The sequence below is a fragment of the Haliotis rufescens genome, unplaced genomic scaffold, assembly GCF_023055435.1.
Source record: "Haliotis rufescens isolate VD_foot unplaced genomic scaffold, xgHalRufe1.0.p SCAF_112, whole genome shotgun sequence".
In the NCBI taxonomy this organism is placed as follows: Eukaryota; Metazoa; Mollusca; class Gastropoda; order Lepetellida; family Haliotidae; genus Haliotis; species Haliotis rufescens.
The window spans coordinates 277,964-294,380 of record NW_025963794.1 but is presented as its reverse complement, the minus strand read 5'-3'; the positions used below and the strand labels follow the sequence as shown (position 1 = coordinate 294,380).

Here is a 16,417-nt window from a genome sequence, read left to right as displayed (position 1 = left end):
TAAAACCTGAAGTCCCCTTTGGCAACGTTACAAGCCCTGATAATATCTCCATTAAAACCTGAAGTCCCCTTTAGCAAATGTAATCCCCTGATAATATCTCCACTAAAACCTGAAGTCCCCTTTGGCAACGTTACAAGCCCTGATAATATCTCCATTCAAACCTGAAGTCCCCCTTGGCAAAAGTCATCCCCAGTAATATCTCCATTAAAATCTGAAGTCCCCCTTGGCAAATGTAATCCCCTGATAATATCTCCACTAAAACCCGAAGTCCCCTTTGGCAACGTTACAAGCCCTGATAATATCTCCATTAAAACCTGAAGTCCCCTATGGCATCACGCCCACACTAATTTCCCCCTGTTCAAAGTTACTGCCACTGATTATTGCACCACCAGGTATACAAATTACTCTGTTGACAAAGTTACTCCCCCCAATTATTGTACCATCACAGCTAAGAGTCCCACTTTTCCAATGCTGATTGCACCACCACAAACAAAACTTCCTCTCTGCCATTAACCCCCATACTTTAACATAGGCTTACGATAGTCTTAGCGCTAAGATCGCTTTGTGCAAGTGGGCCCTGGTGTTCTACCCCAACCAGAAATTCCTTTTTGCCATGGTAACAGTTTCCAAACTATCATGTCTTGTATATTATTTGTTCTGTTTGTTTCAACGCTGTTTGTTTTCATCACCAACTGTGTTCTGATTTTCTGTATGTTTATTCATCTGGATGAACCTGATCTCAGTCCAGAGACGTATTCTAAACATATACAGTAAACTACGGTTATAGCGAACACGCTTATAACGAACTGACTGATATAACGAACTATTTGCTGTAGTTATGCTGTATATGCTTATAACGAAGTACGGTTATAACGAACTAAAATTAGTAGTCCCTTTGAGTTCGTTATAACCGTACTTTACTGTAACTAATTTCTTGTCAATTCTTCATTCATGTTCAACGGATGCACTGTTCAGAACCGCGATCTATTGTAAATATTTCATAAAGAAATGGCTACGTGTAATGAAATTGTATTGATTATTTTTTAAATAAAACTTTTCGATTTGGGTTCATAATGTTTTAAATATTTACCAGTAACCAATGGTGTCAATGCTGATCCACAACCTCTGAGATGGTTACATATTTATTGTATCTTTGGAAAGCGCGGCTGGTGTACATGACGTTAGTGAGTGAGTGAGTGGAACAAATAATAACCCCACCGTTCCAAGAATATGTCAAAATTGAAAATAATGTTCTTGTGAAAGCGGGGATTCTTAATCAATAAGGTATTGTAATTTTGACTATAGTGGTTAAATTTTAAATGTCAATTATAGACAATATATCCATCTATATGTCGCTTAAAATACCAGATTACACTGAATGTGCTGCCCCAAAGTTTAACAAATACCTCGGAGTTGTCATTCTCATTAACATTCAGTTCTTTTACTCCTATGGAAATGTCCTTAGATCTTCCCGAAGAGGGGACCACGGGTGGACGCTGTGCAAAGTTGCGTCCCTTTGGCACGCCAGAAACCTATGATTGTGGATTCGAATCCCGGTTCGCCTGTATTATGTTTCTAGGTTTTTTAGCACCATACCCATGCTCCTGCAACACTTCGGTCTTTCCTCACACATTAACCTGACACGCCGTGATATAAACAAAGAAAAAAAAAGAAAAAAAGATCCGATTGTAATGAGATTAAAGATTTTTAAAACTAATTGGTGTAAGGAGTAACGTACTGCATGTTTTCATAATTCGGGATTGTATTTTGACTCCTATTCTGCTAAACCACCCATGAGAGATTTCGACGGAAATGAATCACCATTCAACGGAAATGTATTGGTTGATGAAATCGAAAGTTCCCGAGGCAATCGATTTCAGGACGTTTTCATATGATAATATAATCACAGGCGGAAGTATTTCGAGCCATCTTAAGTATGACAGTAAAACATCACGGAAACATTAAAATGCGTCTGTCCATATTCTCTAAAAGAAAGTAGGGGATTATGAAATATAAATGTTTATGGGTGACTGGGTGAGTGGGTGAGTGGGTGACTGAATGGGAGGGTGACTGGGTGGGTGGATGACTGGGTGGGTGGGTGACTGAATGGGGGGGGGGGGGGGTGACTGGGTGACTGGGTGACTGAATGGGAAATGGGAGGGTGACTAGGTGGGTGGGTGACTGATTGGGAGGGTGACTGGGTGGGTGGGTGACTGATTGGGAGGGTGACTGGGTGGGTGGGTGACTGATTGGGAGGGTGACTGGGTGACTGGGTGGGTGGGTGACTGAATGGGAGGGTGACTGGGTGAGTGGGTGACTGAATGGGAAGGTGACTGATTGGGAGGATGACTTGGTGGGTGGGTGACTGGGTGGGAGGGTGACTGGATGGAAGGGTGACTGGGTGGGAGGGTGACTGGGTGGGTGGGTGACTGGGTGGGAGCTCGACTTGGTGGGAGGGTGACTGGGTGGGAGGGTGACTGGGTAGGTGGGTGACTGGGTGGGAGGGTGACTGGGTGGGAGGGTGACTGGGTGGGTGGGTGACTGGTTGGGAGGGTGACTGAGTGGGTGGTAGACTGGGTGGGAGGGTGACTGGGTTGGTGGGTGACGGGGTGGGAGGGTGACTGGGTGGGTGGGTGACTGGGTGGGAGGGCGACTGGGTGGATGCGCGACTGGGTGGGTTGGTGACGGAGTGAGTGGGTGAGTTGGTGACTGGGTGGGTGGGTGACTGGGTGGGAGGGTGAGTGGGTGCAGGGTGGGAGGGTGGGTGGCTGACTGGGTGGGAGGTTGACTGGTTGGGAGGGTGACTGGGTGGGAGGGTGGGTGGGTGACTGGGTGGGAGGGTGACTTGGTGGGTGGGTGACTGGGTGGGTGGGTGACTGGGTGGGTGGGTGACTGGGTCGGTGGGTGACTGGGTGGATGGGTGACTGGGTCGGTGGGTGACTGGGTGGATGGGTGACTGGGTGGGAGGGTGAGTGGGTGACTGGGTGGGAGGGTGGGTGGCTGACTGGGTGGATGGGTGACTGGGTGGGAGGGTGACTGGCTGGATGGGTGACTGATTGGGAGGGTGACTGGATGGGAGGGTGACTGGGTGGGTGGGTGACTTGGTGGGAGGGGGCTTTGATACGAATTAAGAATTGTCCTAAACATATAATAATAATTGTGCTTTAGTTTCTACTTATCATACAGTGATCGTCTCCGGGGCCTAGTGGTAGAGCGTCCGCCCGGAGAGCGGAAGGTCCGGGGTTCGATCCCCGGCCGCGTCATACCAAAAGACATGAAAAGTTGGCACTTGCTGTTACCCTGTCTGGCGCTCGGCATTAAGCGGCTAAAACAAGGACTGGTTGGCTCGGAGTCAGTACACTGTGTCTGAGTGGGGTATTCATGTGTTAAACCGCGGCATGGTATCTCAGTATCTCTAGCAGCCACACACACACAAACGTGCATGCACGTCGCTATATAAGTGCAATAATCTTGGACGCGACGTTAAACCCCATTTTACCTCACCTTACTATACAGTATGTTTTTCTTTATTTGTGTTTGAACTTGTGTTTGTGATTAGCAGACTTTGAAACAGGTTCCAGCAAACCAAAAATGTTGACTATTCACTCCGTTCAGGGCGTCCGGTGTCAACGACAAGAGTACAGGAACGATTGACCTGAAACCAGACTGCGAAATCGAGATCAAACGGCGAATCAAATTGGTGCAAACTTTCATCAGTTTACTGGAGTGCGAGCTACTGGTCAGACAATTAGAAATGCTCGACAGCGACGTGTTGTGCCACCCCTACAAATCGACATATTGCAAACAGACGTCAATTGTGTACACAACGTCATAACTGGGGTAATCGTCGCTGGTCACGTGTCATGGTTTCAGATGAGCCATGATTCACTTGGTATTTCCTTGATGGGCGTGGTCGTGTCTAGCGACGTCGAAACGAACGTCAAGCCAACGTCAACCTGAGGCTTCATGACAGACTTGGCGGTGGATCGGCTATGGTGTGGGGTGGCATCATTGTAACTGGGCGAACCCTACTCCATATTGTGCAAGGGTCACTGGACAGTCGTGTCGGAACAACATACTGTCCCGTTTCAAGGAGTGTGGGTCGACGTTTTGTCTCTCGGGACGTGCACGAATCGTCAATCGTCACCCCCAGCAGCACAACATCCATAGAAGGCCATGGCCAGCGATGAGCCCGGACCCTTCCTCCATTTAACACGTCTAGGACATGATACGGAGAAGTGTACGTCAACGTCATAGGCCGCCGACCACGTTGCCTGAACTTGACCTGGCGCTGTATGAGGAGACTCTCTCAAATCGGTATTGGGAGACTCATACGCAGTATGCCTCGTCGAGTGAATGAATGTTTGACAAATCGTGCCGTTATTACGCACTACCGATCCAAAAACGTCAACTTAGAGATTGCCAGATGTCGTCCTTCAAGATCTATGGAGGTCATATCATCTACTGTCACAGTTCATTACCGGTTGTAATGTGTTCGTAGTTTGTTCACTATTATCATACAACTATTACTAGAAACTAATATCTCTTACAATTTTGAAAATATAAAGTTTTTTTCCGAGTATTCTCACGTTTGTTTAAAAGTATATTTGAAGGGCAGAAAGGTGCAGTAAAATACATACAACTAAAGTTTATGCTCTTGTAGTCAGTGCCTGGCTCTTGTGTAGAGCCAACTTCCCGAGGCAAGTGAGTTAACTGACTATAAAAGTCCAGTGGAAACTGGACTTTTGAAGTCAGTTAACTCTCTTGCCTCGGGAAGATGGTGTAGAGCAGGCCATGCTTACCCTTTTCGCGTACACCTGATGTCATCGTTGATTTTCAGTGATGAATGCACATACTTTTCACGGCTATCTTTCCCTTTACGCCCAATGGAATCTGTTTCGGCGGAAAACAATCTCATTAAAATCAGATCTTAGTTCTCGCTACCGCTAAACCAAGATCTGAAGACATCCCATTAGGGGTCATGTCAGACCGACCTTGCGCGAACTTTGACCGACCAATTGAATGACCAATCAGAAGGCAGCTTTCTCGTGCTTTACGGCACTAATTTCAAATTGGCGACTACACTTCGAAACATATTTTGACAAATTTGAAACCTGAACAAAAGAACATTCTGGAATGGCTAATAGATGGTCTAGATTGTATGGATTCAGTCGTTAAACCCGTAACTATCGTTCGAGGTTGCATGAATAGAAATCACATTCCGACTGTCACTTTCATAATCTGATTGGTCGGATGAAAGGTCGTTCTAACGTGATCCCTAACGGGATGTCCTCAGATCTTTGTTTAGCGGTAGCAAGAACTGAGGTCTGATTTTAATGAGATTGGGCGAAAAATCGAGACTGGCTATTCTCTAGCCTTGACGCTTTGTATGTTTTGTGAAAAACCCACTACGAAACAACTTCAAGTAACAAAAAAAATCAAAAATCAAAAGACCCAAAACGACAAACCTCAATTTTAAGAAAAAGACCCACAGATCCAAAACGCCCTCGAATGGTACTGAGATTTGAATGAGAATGTATTAACATTTCCTTCTTCGTTTTAATTTATTGGTGACACGTTGTGTTCAGAAAGTCACGGTGACACAGTTAAGGAAGTTACAATATCGAAAATGAAACACACTGGCTTGCCTGACCCACTGTTCTATTTTTCACAAAACAAATCGCGGAAATATTAAACTGAATATCTATAAATGATTATTTTCACATTTGTCACCATCGGGGAGTTGGGCATCAGTTTGCTCTGAAGAAAGTAAGTAAAACGTATTTTTTTGGTATATATTTTGCAATAGAATGTTTTATTAATTAATGTACTATTCTGATCTGATTCTGATATAGATGCAACGTCTAAATACCATAATTACATAAAATGATGCACGCAATCACACCCGTGTTAGCAACATATTCTTAATGGCGGAGTGGGGAGGGAGGGGAGTAGCCAAGTAGTTGAAGCGTTCGCTCACATGGGTACAATGTGTGAAGCCCATCTTAACAGCTGGGCCTTGGGACTCTACGTTTCAATGATATTAGTGAAGCGCCATTGTTAACGGGTATTCTTATTTTGTAGTTTTAAATTTATAATATACTCAACACTAAAAGTTCCTGTGACACCAATATTTGAGAGTATTTTTCAAACAAGTAAAGTTTGGTTTTCAATATTGTAGTACATGTATGGAATCAAGTCACAAAAACTCAACTGCTACAGAAAAGCATGCATTCCATGCAAAAGATAACTTTTATGCAAGCCCCATGCATTTCACTACCCAAGAATGGGTATAAAAACATGTGCGTTAACGGGATTCCATATGCATTGTTTAGCATCGTGCTGTCAAAAACCATTCAGAAAAAAACAACAAAATTACGCAATTATTCAACATTACGAAAAGCCACGCCTGTCCGAAAATGAGCGTCTGCGAGCCATTGGTATGCTTGAAGCAGGATCGAGTCAACGTGATATTGCAAGACAATTTAACGTCCACAGACACCATTTGGTGTTTATGGCAACGTTGTCAACAGACGAATGCAGTCAGAGACCATCCTCGGAGCGGCAGGTCACGCGTAACCTATAATCGACAAGACAGCTTGATTTGAACAACACTCCTACGAGATCGATTCCAGCCAGCAACAGTGACTGCAAGAAGCATCCCTGGCCTTCGACGAATATCTTCACAAATCGTACGTCGTCGCCTCAGATGTGCAGATTGTCGCCAGAAGACCCGCCAAACGTCCCATTTTGACAGGAAACCACCGTCAAGCACGTCTACAGTGGTGCAGACAGGGTCTACGCTGGACGGCCATGCAGTGGGGACAAGTTCTATTCACTGACGAGTCTCGTTTTCACCTCAGCCACAGCGATGGACGGATTCGTGTGTATCAATCATTGTGTCATGGAAGAAGATCGGTTCGGGGGCGGCAACGTTATGGTATGGGGTTTGATTACAGCAAGACAGAGGACCCTTTTGATAGTGGTAGATGGAAATCTCCATGGACAGCGCTACCGCGACGAGATCATCGGCCCTGTTGTTCTACCGTTTTTGCGTCGTCATGGCCCAGGCATTACCTTTCAACATGACAACGCCCGGCCTCATATTGCTCGACTTGTTCAGAAAACAACGTGAATGTCATCCCCTGGCCGGCTCGCTCCCCTGATCTCTCACCAATCGAGCACATGTGGGATGAGATGGATCTGCGCCTTCGGCGTCAACCACGTGTTCCACAGACACTTCAGGAACTTCGAAACATGCTCCAGCAGATATGGACAGATATTCCACAGGACTTTGTGCGACGCCTGGTCCATTCCAGAAGACGAAGATGTGTTGCTTGCATCTTAACAAGAGGTGGACACACATGCTATTGATTTGTAGATTGACATTTTGGCATGTTCATGTTTTTTTTATATGAAATCACGCATTTTCGGAAGTCAGTATGGCAAATTAAACCATTTGAACACTTACAGGATTCCTTTATCTGTTGCAAACCGAAATTGTTTCAGATTTGGTAAAAAACATAACTTTGCATTAAATCTCATTCAATGTCACAGGAACTTTTGTTGTTCAGTATATAAGGTAATGTATTTGGCAGTAAAAGGGAGAGAGAGAGAGAGAGAGAGAGAGAGAGAGAGAGAGAGAGAGAGAGAGAGAGGTGTGGGGGGGGGGGGGGGGGGGGGGGTGGAGTGGCGCCTTGGTCGCTTGTTCAAATGTTCAAATGGTACCATAATTGATGTATTTGTATGCTTTCGCCTGCTTCATACATGTCGCGCCGAGATATAACTGTCACACTGTAAGCGGAGGCCCAATATCCCATTACACGACCTCAGTCACCGTTCACCATATCATGTTAAGGAAGTTCATTACTTTCACTCTTAATTTCCACGAAACAACATTTCGTCCGCACTCACCACTTTCAATATAATATTCTTCATGCGACCTCTTCAGAATTACATATACAACATTAGTCCTGATCTTAATGATTTAATGACCATGTGACCTTCTCTGAAGATATTTTTCAAAATTACTTCAGATTAAAGTACCCAGAATGTTACCCGTAACATCAAATAATCAGATCATAGTAGTGAGGTTTACGCCGATTTGGGCAATATTTCAGTATTATCGTAACGTGCGACACAATTTTGGACTCCTATAGCACGTTGAACTCGGGACTCTCGACGTGACGAGCGAATGCTTTAACCACTGTGACCACTAGTCTACAACCCCCACCCCGACCCTCCCCCCACCCAACCCTCCCCAATTATATTAACCAGCATATGACCCCTGCAGAAATTAGCACACTTGGCATAGTTTCTTTATCAGATTGGGGTGGTAGGGTAGCCTAGTGGTTAAAGCGTTCGCTCGTCACGCCAAAGACCTGCGTTCGATTTCCGACATCGGTAGAATGTCTGACGTCCATTTCTGGTATCCCCCGCCGTGATATTACTGGAATATTGCTAAAAGCGGCGTAAAACCATACTCACTCACTCACTTTATCAGATTGCATTTAACAATATACGACTCTTCACATTCCTTTACCATACATCTTTGGAATGTAGTTCCTATATTTTCCTCTTGAGACTGGATCAACCATCCACACATCACATTGTAGAGAGCCCACTGATTCCCGGCAGAAAGTTTGTTGTTTAACACCGCACTGCGCAATATTCCAGCTACATGGCGGCGTTCTGTAAAAGGCATTCCAGTGATTGGTGAGGTGAGGTGAAATGGGGTTTAACGTCGCGTCCAAGATTATTGCACTTATATAGCGACGTGCATGTACGTGTGTGTGTTTGTGTGGCTAGTCCGGACTGATGCCGATTTATAGTGCTAGCACACTGAGATACCATGCCGCAGTTTAACATGAATATCCCACTCAGACACAGTATACTGACTCCGAGCCGACCAGTCCTTGTTTTAGCCCCTTAATGCCGAGCGCCAGACAGGGTAACAACAAGTACCATCTTTTAACGTCTTTTGGTATGACGCGGTCGGGGATCGAACCCCGGACCTTCCGCTCTCCGGGCGGACGCCCTACCACTAGACCACCGAGGCGGTCCATTCCAGTGATTGACGATATAAGCATATATCTATTGGGATATGATGATATGCATCAACCAGTCAGCAAGCCCGGCCACCCAATTCATTTATTCAACTCTTATGACAAGCATGGGTTGGTGAATACCAATACTAACCCGCATCTTCACCGGGAATTATCTGGTTGCAGTTAACTGGACGTCTTTTCTACAAAGTGTGATTTGCATATGTTAAATTCCACACATTGATACAGTATATGAAGCCCTTTTTTTATTGTATTGCTAAATCAATACTCAAGCGCTATCTAATATTGTGATGGTTAAATGTGAATATTTGTCAAACAATAAATCTACCTCGTACGTTACATAACTGTCTACCACACAATAATTCTACTTCACGTGTGATTGAGAAATTGTATCACGATGGTTAAATGTGAAATTAGTCTTTTAAACACAGATGAGTGGATACCAGGTAGGATGAGATGTAATGTGATGGTAACCCTCTAACGCCCTACAGGCATATTGGGGTTGTATACTCCCTAGGGAGCTGAGATTGAAATCAAGTGCACACTGACCAATTATCTAAATATTTTTAGATGTGAAATTCGTCTTTTAAACACAGATGAGTGGGTACCAGGTAGGATGAGATGTAATGTGATGGTAGCCCTCTAACGCCCTACAGGCATCTTGGGATGTATACTCCCTAGGGAGCTGAGATTGAAATCAAGTGCACACTGACCAATTATCATTATATTTTTAGATGCCTGTCTACGCCTGGTCCGACATCGTGGTAGCTGCCGCTTTCTGTGCAGTGGTTGCCCTGACTACATTGATATGTATCCGTTGCCAGGCGACTGCCAGGTAAAGTGTACAAAGGACACTCAGCAACAGATTCTACACCTACACTGTGGCATCTAAGCACATACATGTACATTGCAGCGTAAACACAACTGTATGTTCTACTTGGCACAAACTAAACACACATTACAGGGTAGACACAATTTACGTTCTACTTGACAAAAACTAAACACACATTACAGGGTAGCCACAATTTGCGTCCTACTTGGCACAAACTAAACACACGTTACAGGGTAGACACAATTTACGTTGTACTTGGCACAAACTAAACACACATTACAGGGTAGACACAATTTAAGTTCTACTTGGCACAAACTAAACACACATTACAGGGTAGACACAATTTACGTTCTACTTGACAAAAACTAAACACACATTACAGGGTAGACACAATTTACGTTCTACTTGACACAAACTTAACACACATTACAGGGTAGACACAATTTACGTTGTACTTGACACAAACTAAACACACATTACAGGGTAGACACAATTTACGTTCTACTTGACAAAAACTAAACACACATTACAGGGTAGACACAATTTACGTTCTTCTTTACACAAACTAAACACACATTACAGGGTAGAAACAATTTACGTTCTACTTGACACAAACTAAACACACGTTACGTGGTAGAAACAATTTACGTTCTACTTGACACAAACTAAACACACATTACAGGGTAGAAACAATTTACGTTCTACGTGGCACAAACTAAACACACATTACAGGGTAGACACAATTTACGTTCTACTTGACACAAACTAAACACACATTACAGGGTAGACACAATTTACGTTCTACTTGGCACAAACTAAACACACATTACAGGGTAGACACAATTTACGTTCTTCTTTACACAAACTAAACACACATTACAGGGTAGAAACAATTTACGTTCTACTTGACACAAACTAAACACACATCACAGGATAGACACAATTTGCGTCCTACTTGACACAAACTAAACACACATTACAGGGTAGAAACAATTTACGTTCTACTTGACACAAACTAAACACACATCACAGGATAGACACAATTTACGTCCTACTTGACACAAACTGAACACACATTACAGGGTAGACACAATTTACGTTCTACTTGGCACAAACTAAACACACATTACAGGGTAGACACAATTTACGTTCTACATGACACAAACTAAACACACATTACAGGGTAGACACAATTTACGTTGTACTTGGCACAAACTAAACACACATTATAGGGTAGACACAATTTACGTTGTACTTGGCACAAACTAAACACACATTACAGGATAGACACAATTTACGTTGTACTTGACACAAACTAAACACACATTATAGGGTAGACACACGTCTACGTCCTACTTGACACAAACTAAACACATACATTACAGAGTAGACACAGCTGTAAGTTCTACTTTGCACAAACTAAACACGTACATTTCAGAGTAGACACAGCTGTACGTTCTACTTGACACTAACTAAACACAGTGCAGTATTAATGCAGTATTAACACTTGCGTAACAATATATCAATACCCGTTACCAGATAAAGTGTCTCTAATTGTTTCAATGGCCTCGTTTACTTTTAGGAGGAAGGCACATACGGAAGCCAACAGGTCTGATGTAGAAAACCTAAGTATTCGCTCTTCCGCACAATTAGGCGGCAAACAGCAGCACCAAACGGAAGAAGCTGGATACATCAACGAACTTTCGGCCTCAGTAGATCAGGCAGATCTGCACGGAGATAAAGACACTTCAGACGAGCAAGCTGATGAGAAAGACGACGCATTCAAACCTTTGAAAACTCAGACGGAGGCGGTTCTAAGTGTTCCCCAGTGGAGAGAGTCAGAGATATCTCTTGGAGAAGACCCATTACCACCGGTATGCGGAGCAATTGACCAATTCCGACAGTCCTATGGTTACATCTGCACGAATCCTTTAGTTAGGCCTATCCCAGCAGCTGTTGGAGCAGGGTCACGTCAATGTCCAACAGGAAACGACAGCTTGAAGTCTGATGTCTTCTTTGATGCTGCATCTTCTCAGTCAGGTGAGTTGGGAACGTTAGCAAAGTGGATACGCGACATACAGAAGATGAGTGATGTAACTCCAGTAGATTATCCAGGAGAACGAGGCAGTAGAGAAATAGCGAAATCGTATGATGCCAGCAGCGAAGATAGCTATACCACTGCTGTCGAGTCGTCTGAAGAGATTGGTGAGGATTCGGGCATGAAGGTTGTTAATGAGAAGCCACCAAGAAAACGACGAGTGTCTAGGAAGTCAAGGTCGTTATATCTTGCCAATTCGCTGAATAAGAACCAGCGAGATAAGACAAGGAGAAATGCCACATGGAGCCCTGGCAAGCACAATCGTGAAGGACATCCATCTAGTTCTTCCTCCGTGGGTTACAAGTCTGGTAGTTCACAAGATCTCGGAGCCGAAGCATTATGTGAGGCTGAAACTGAGCCATTAACAGATGATGACCCCATTTACACAAATGTCTCTGGAATGTCTTATCAAGCACGTAGACATGAACATTTCGCTAAAGATAGAAAACAGCCAGGGACAGAGAGTCTTCAAAAAGGGAAAGATACATCACGCCCCTTTGTTTGCAGCTTAGTACTAAGGGATGGCATGTTCCTTAGATCAGAATCAAGTTCAAGTATTGGTATGTCGCTACCTCCCAGAGCAGGTTCTTATCAGGATATTCTGATGAGAGAACCAGATGCTGAAATCGATGGCGTCAAGAGAAGGCCTCCTAAAAAACCGGCAAGACATCTGTCACACAGTGTATCTCATTTTGGAACACCCGCCCTCAGCCCTTGTAGTGTCCCTATACACCCCAGATCATGTCATGTCCCTCCCCCCAAGCCGTGTTCAAATGAGGTCCAGTATGTCAACTTTAGGGGTAGTCTTAGAAGGTAGGAACGTCCTAAAGGGTCTGTTAATGGATGTTGTAAGGGGTGAGGTGAAATTGGGTTTGACGTCGCTTCCAAGATTATTGCATTTATATAGCGACGTGCATGCACGTGTGTGTGTGTGGCTGCTTGTACTAGTCTGGAGTGAAGCCGATTTATAGTGCTAGCTCACTGAGATACCATGCCGCAGTTTAACAAGAATAACCCACTCAGACACAGTATACCATCCTTGTTTTAGCCCCTTTTATGTCGAGCGCCGTACCATCTTTTAACGTCTTTTGGTATGACGCGGCCGGGAATCGAACCCCGGACCTTCCGCTCTCCGGGCGGAGGCTCTACCACTAGACCACGGAGGCGGTCTGGATGTTGTAAGACGTTTAGTATGCGTGTATATTGTATGCTTATTATATTACTGAAACATCGGTTAACGATAATCCAACACGAAATTTGTGCGGTGGCTGTCTGTCAGCGGTAACGTATGTTAAAGGGGGACTATGCTTAATGGGGTGTGGGGGCACGGGTGGCCCAGTCGTCTAAGGCGCCGCGGTTCGCTGTGCAGAGCTGCGTCCCTTGGGCACGCCAGAAACCTATGATTGTGGGTTCGAATCCAGGTTCGCCACGATTATGTTTCTAGGTTTGTCAGCACCATACCCGTGCTCGTGGGTTTCACCGAAGTGGTAAACGTCTGAGACCTGCATCACTTTGGGCTTTCCTCCCACATTAAGCTGACACGCCTTGATATAACTGGAATACTGTTAAAAGCGGCGTTAAACCCAACTCACTCACTCACTCACTCACTATGCTTAATGTGCTTGTGCCAATGTCCGGGTAATGTCTACACGTTGTAATTGTTACAGTGACCCAAACTAGGAAATTGATACACATAATTAGTTTCTGCTGACAGACGAAGTGGGATTTGAATGAGTTGTTGGGCTGACAACTGTACCAAGTCCCTCTTTAATGATATTCCTATCATTACTTACATAAGCCCTCGTGGGGATTCCGGCTTAGAATAGGTCCCTAGCAAATCACCAGGTCGAAAGTGGCGACCAAATCGATCGGATGGTCAGGGTCGGTGACTTGCCTAATTGCGTGTCTTCGTACCCAAGAGCGTGGATCGTTGCTCATAATTTCAATCACCGGACTCCAGACTCGATCATTTACATGCCGCCGTCATATAGCTGGAATGTTGCTGAGAACGACGTTAAACAACAAACACAGAAACCTACTTATGTTTGCGAACATGTGCAGTGTTAAACCTTTGTTAGGTCTACATAGCAGAAGAAAGGATACAATTTGTATGTGTATTGGGCCCCTTAGATACCCCAGTAACTTTAGGAGGCTAATACATGACATTGTTATACCAATCCAGATGCGACAAGACTGCGTTCCAAGGGCAGCATCTTTTGGGAAGAGTGTCTGAACCAGTGAGATGATTAACCCCGGAAGCTTATTAATCGATTGACATACTGCGGTTTTTGCAAGAAGATACATTAATACTGTTTGAATCTACCCTCAAAATAGACATGACATAAACCTGAAAGAATAACTGTGTATCAGCTACTGCAGGATTCCCCGGAGAGTGTGACCTTTGTGTGTGAAGGGTCTGTGGAAACCCAAATGTACAACCCAAATGTACAACCCAAATGTACAACCCTACGTCAAATGTATCGGGGCCAACTTCATGCTCAGATGTGCTATGGAGGAAACTGTATGGGCATTGGGCAGATCCGGGTTTTTTCCCCAGTGTCACCGGTTGCTGTGACATAAGTCATTGTTATCTAGCCAGCTTAATGAGTTTGTAGTCTGGTTAAATTAAAGGTACATACAGATCTTAATAACCGTACATTTTCTTCAAATAAGATACCAGAAGTACAATGGGTCTTTGTACTCGTCTATTTTCTACAACTAAGATATTCAAGTGCAAAATTAATTCAGTAGCCTGCCTTTGTCTACAAATAGGATATTAGGATTACATGGTGATCTCAACAGCTGGCCATTTTCTACAACTAAGTAATTAAAGTGCAAAAATGATCTTAGTAGCCGGCCTTGTAGTAATTAAAGTGCAAAAATGATCTTAGTAGCCGACCATTGTCTACAACCAAGTAATTAAAGTGCAAAAATGATCTTAGTAACCGGCCATTGTCTACAACTAAGTAATTAAAGTGCAAAAATGATCTTAGTAGCCGGCCTTGTAGTAATTAAAGTGCAAAAATGATCTCAGTAGCCGGCCATTGTCTAAAACCTCGTAGGAACCAAGTTAGAATAGGCTCCTCAAACATAATTGATTGCAGTAAGAAGCGACTACTTTGGATGGGTGGATAGGCATCTAATGCTTCACTTAATGATATCTTTGCTTGACTTGATTATTTTACAAGCCGCCATGATATAGCTGGACTATTGCGAACTGGCACGTCAAACATCGTTCTCTCACAACTAAGACGTTACAAAACATTTCTTCATCCAAGGTTATTGAAATTGCATCTCAGGTAGATGGTTATTTGTCAACAGTAAAGATATGCAAATACTACTGGCAGAACATTGTATGCAAATAAGATATTGTAAATACGTTAGGATCTTACCACGCAGTTACTGTTGTTTTAAACGATATTAAATAAGATATTAAATGTGTATAGTGTTCTCAATAGCCGGTCACCACCGCCCTCGAAATGATATGAAATTGCAGATCCATAAATGCCATTATTGTGCTTGCATAATGTTTGACCACTGTAGTGTAGCCATTCTTTGTATTGCCTAATGCTTCTTATGTATGGGTGGTATTGCATTACATTGCATGCATTGCATTGCATGTTACCACATGTCAGCTAGGCTTATGCGAACGATTCGTGTCGTGCAAAGTTGCTTCCCTTAGATGTGCCAGGATCCTGTGATCGAGCTTATATATTCATACTTATTGATTTTCCTAAAGTGATGAACGTCTTGATCTGCATTATTTCTGGCTTTACACATCCAAACCACTAACTCAATTACTTATCATTGTGTACTTGTATTTGGAATATGGGTAAATATTTGATGCTATTTCGAGAATGACAATAATATGAGTAATGTAGATTAACATTTAAAAACAAATATGTTCTGTGTTATTATCTGCATCTCAAATGCCTTGTCATTGTATACTTCCCTCAATATAATCTGTACGAACCTACACGTTGTTTTGTCATGTAAAATGTGTGTGTGTGTGAGTGTGAGAGTGTGTGTGTGAGAGAGAGTGTGTGTGTAAGAGAGTGTGTGTGTGTGAGAGTGAGAGAGTGTGTGTGTGTGTGTGTGTAAGAGAGAGAGAGAGAGCGAGTGTGTGTGTGTGAGTGAGAGAGAGTGTGTGTGTAAGAGAGAGTGTGTGTGAGAGTGAGTGTGTGTCTCTGTGTGTGTGTGTGTGTGAGTGAGTGTGTGAGGGGTGTGAGTGTGTGTGTGTGTGTGTGTGTCGGGGGTGGATAAGATGTTGTAGGGAGGGGAGTTTTGTGCTTTCATTCATTCGTCACAACAAATCATAAGGCGACGCGTGCACTGATTGATATGAGGGTTTAAATGACCTTTACCGAGCACATTTATTCCAATACTGAAATACATTATATACATGTATATGCAAAAAAACAT

At 43.7% G+C, this 16,417-nt stretch overlaps 1 protein-coding gene across 1 annotated transcript; it reads left to right on the top strand.

Moving 5' to 3' along the window:
• Positions 1–5,719: 5,719 nt before the first annotated feature.
• On the top strand, positions 5,720–12,955 carry LOC124134567. Its single transcript, XM_046499466.2, has 3 exons — positions 5,720–5,769; positions 9,800–9,900; positions 11,480–12,955. The coding sequence occupies exons 2-3, from the start codon at positions 9,800–9,802 to the stop codon at positions 12,810–12,812; spliced, it is 1,434 nt and encodes a 477-aa protein (XP_046355422.2). The 5' UTR covers positions 5,720–5,769; the 3' UTR covers positions 12,813–12,955.
• The last annotated feature ends 3,462 nt before the right edge of the window (positions 12,956–16,417 follow it).

Coding starts and splice junctions, on each gene's coding strand:
- LOC124134567 (XM_046499466.2), top strand. CDS start 9,800: ATGCCTGTCTACGCCTGGTCCGACATCGTGGTAGCTGCCGCTTTCTGT. Junction 9,901..11,479: donor CGTTGCCAGGCGACTGCCAG/GTAAAGTGTACA, acceptor GTTTACTTTTAG/GAGGAAGGCACATACGGAAG.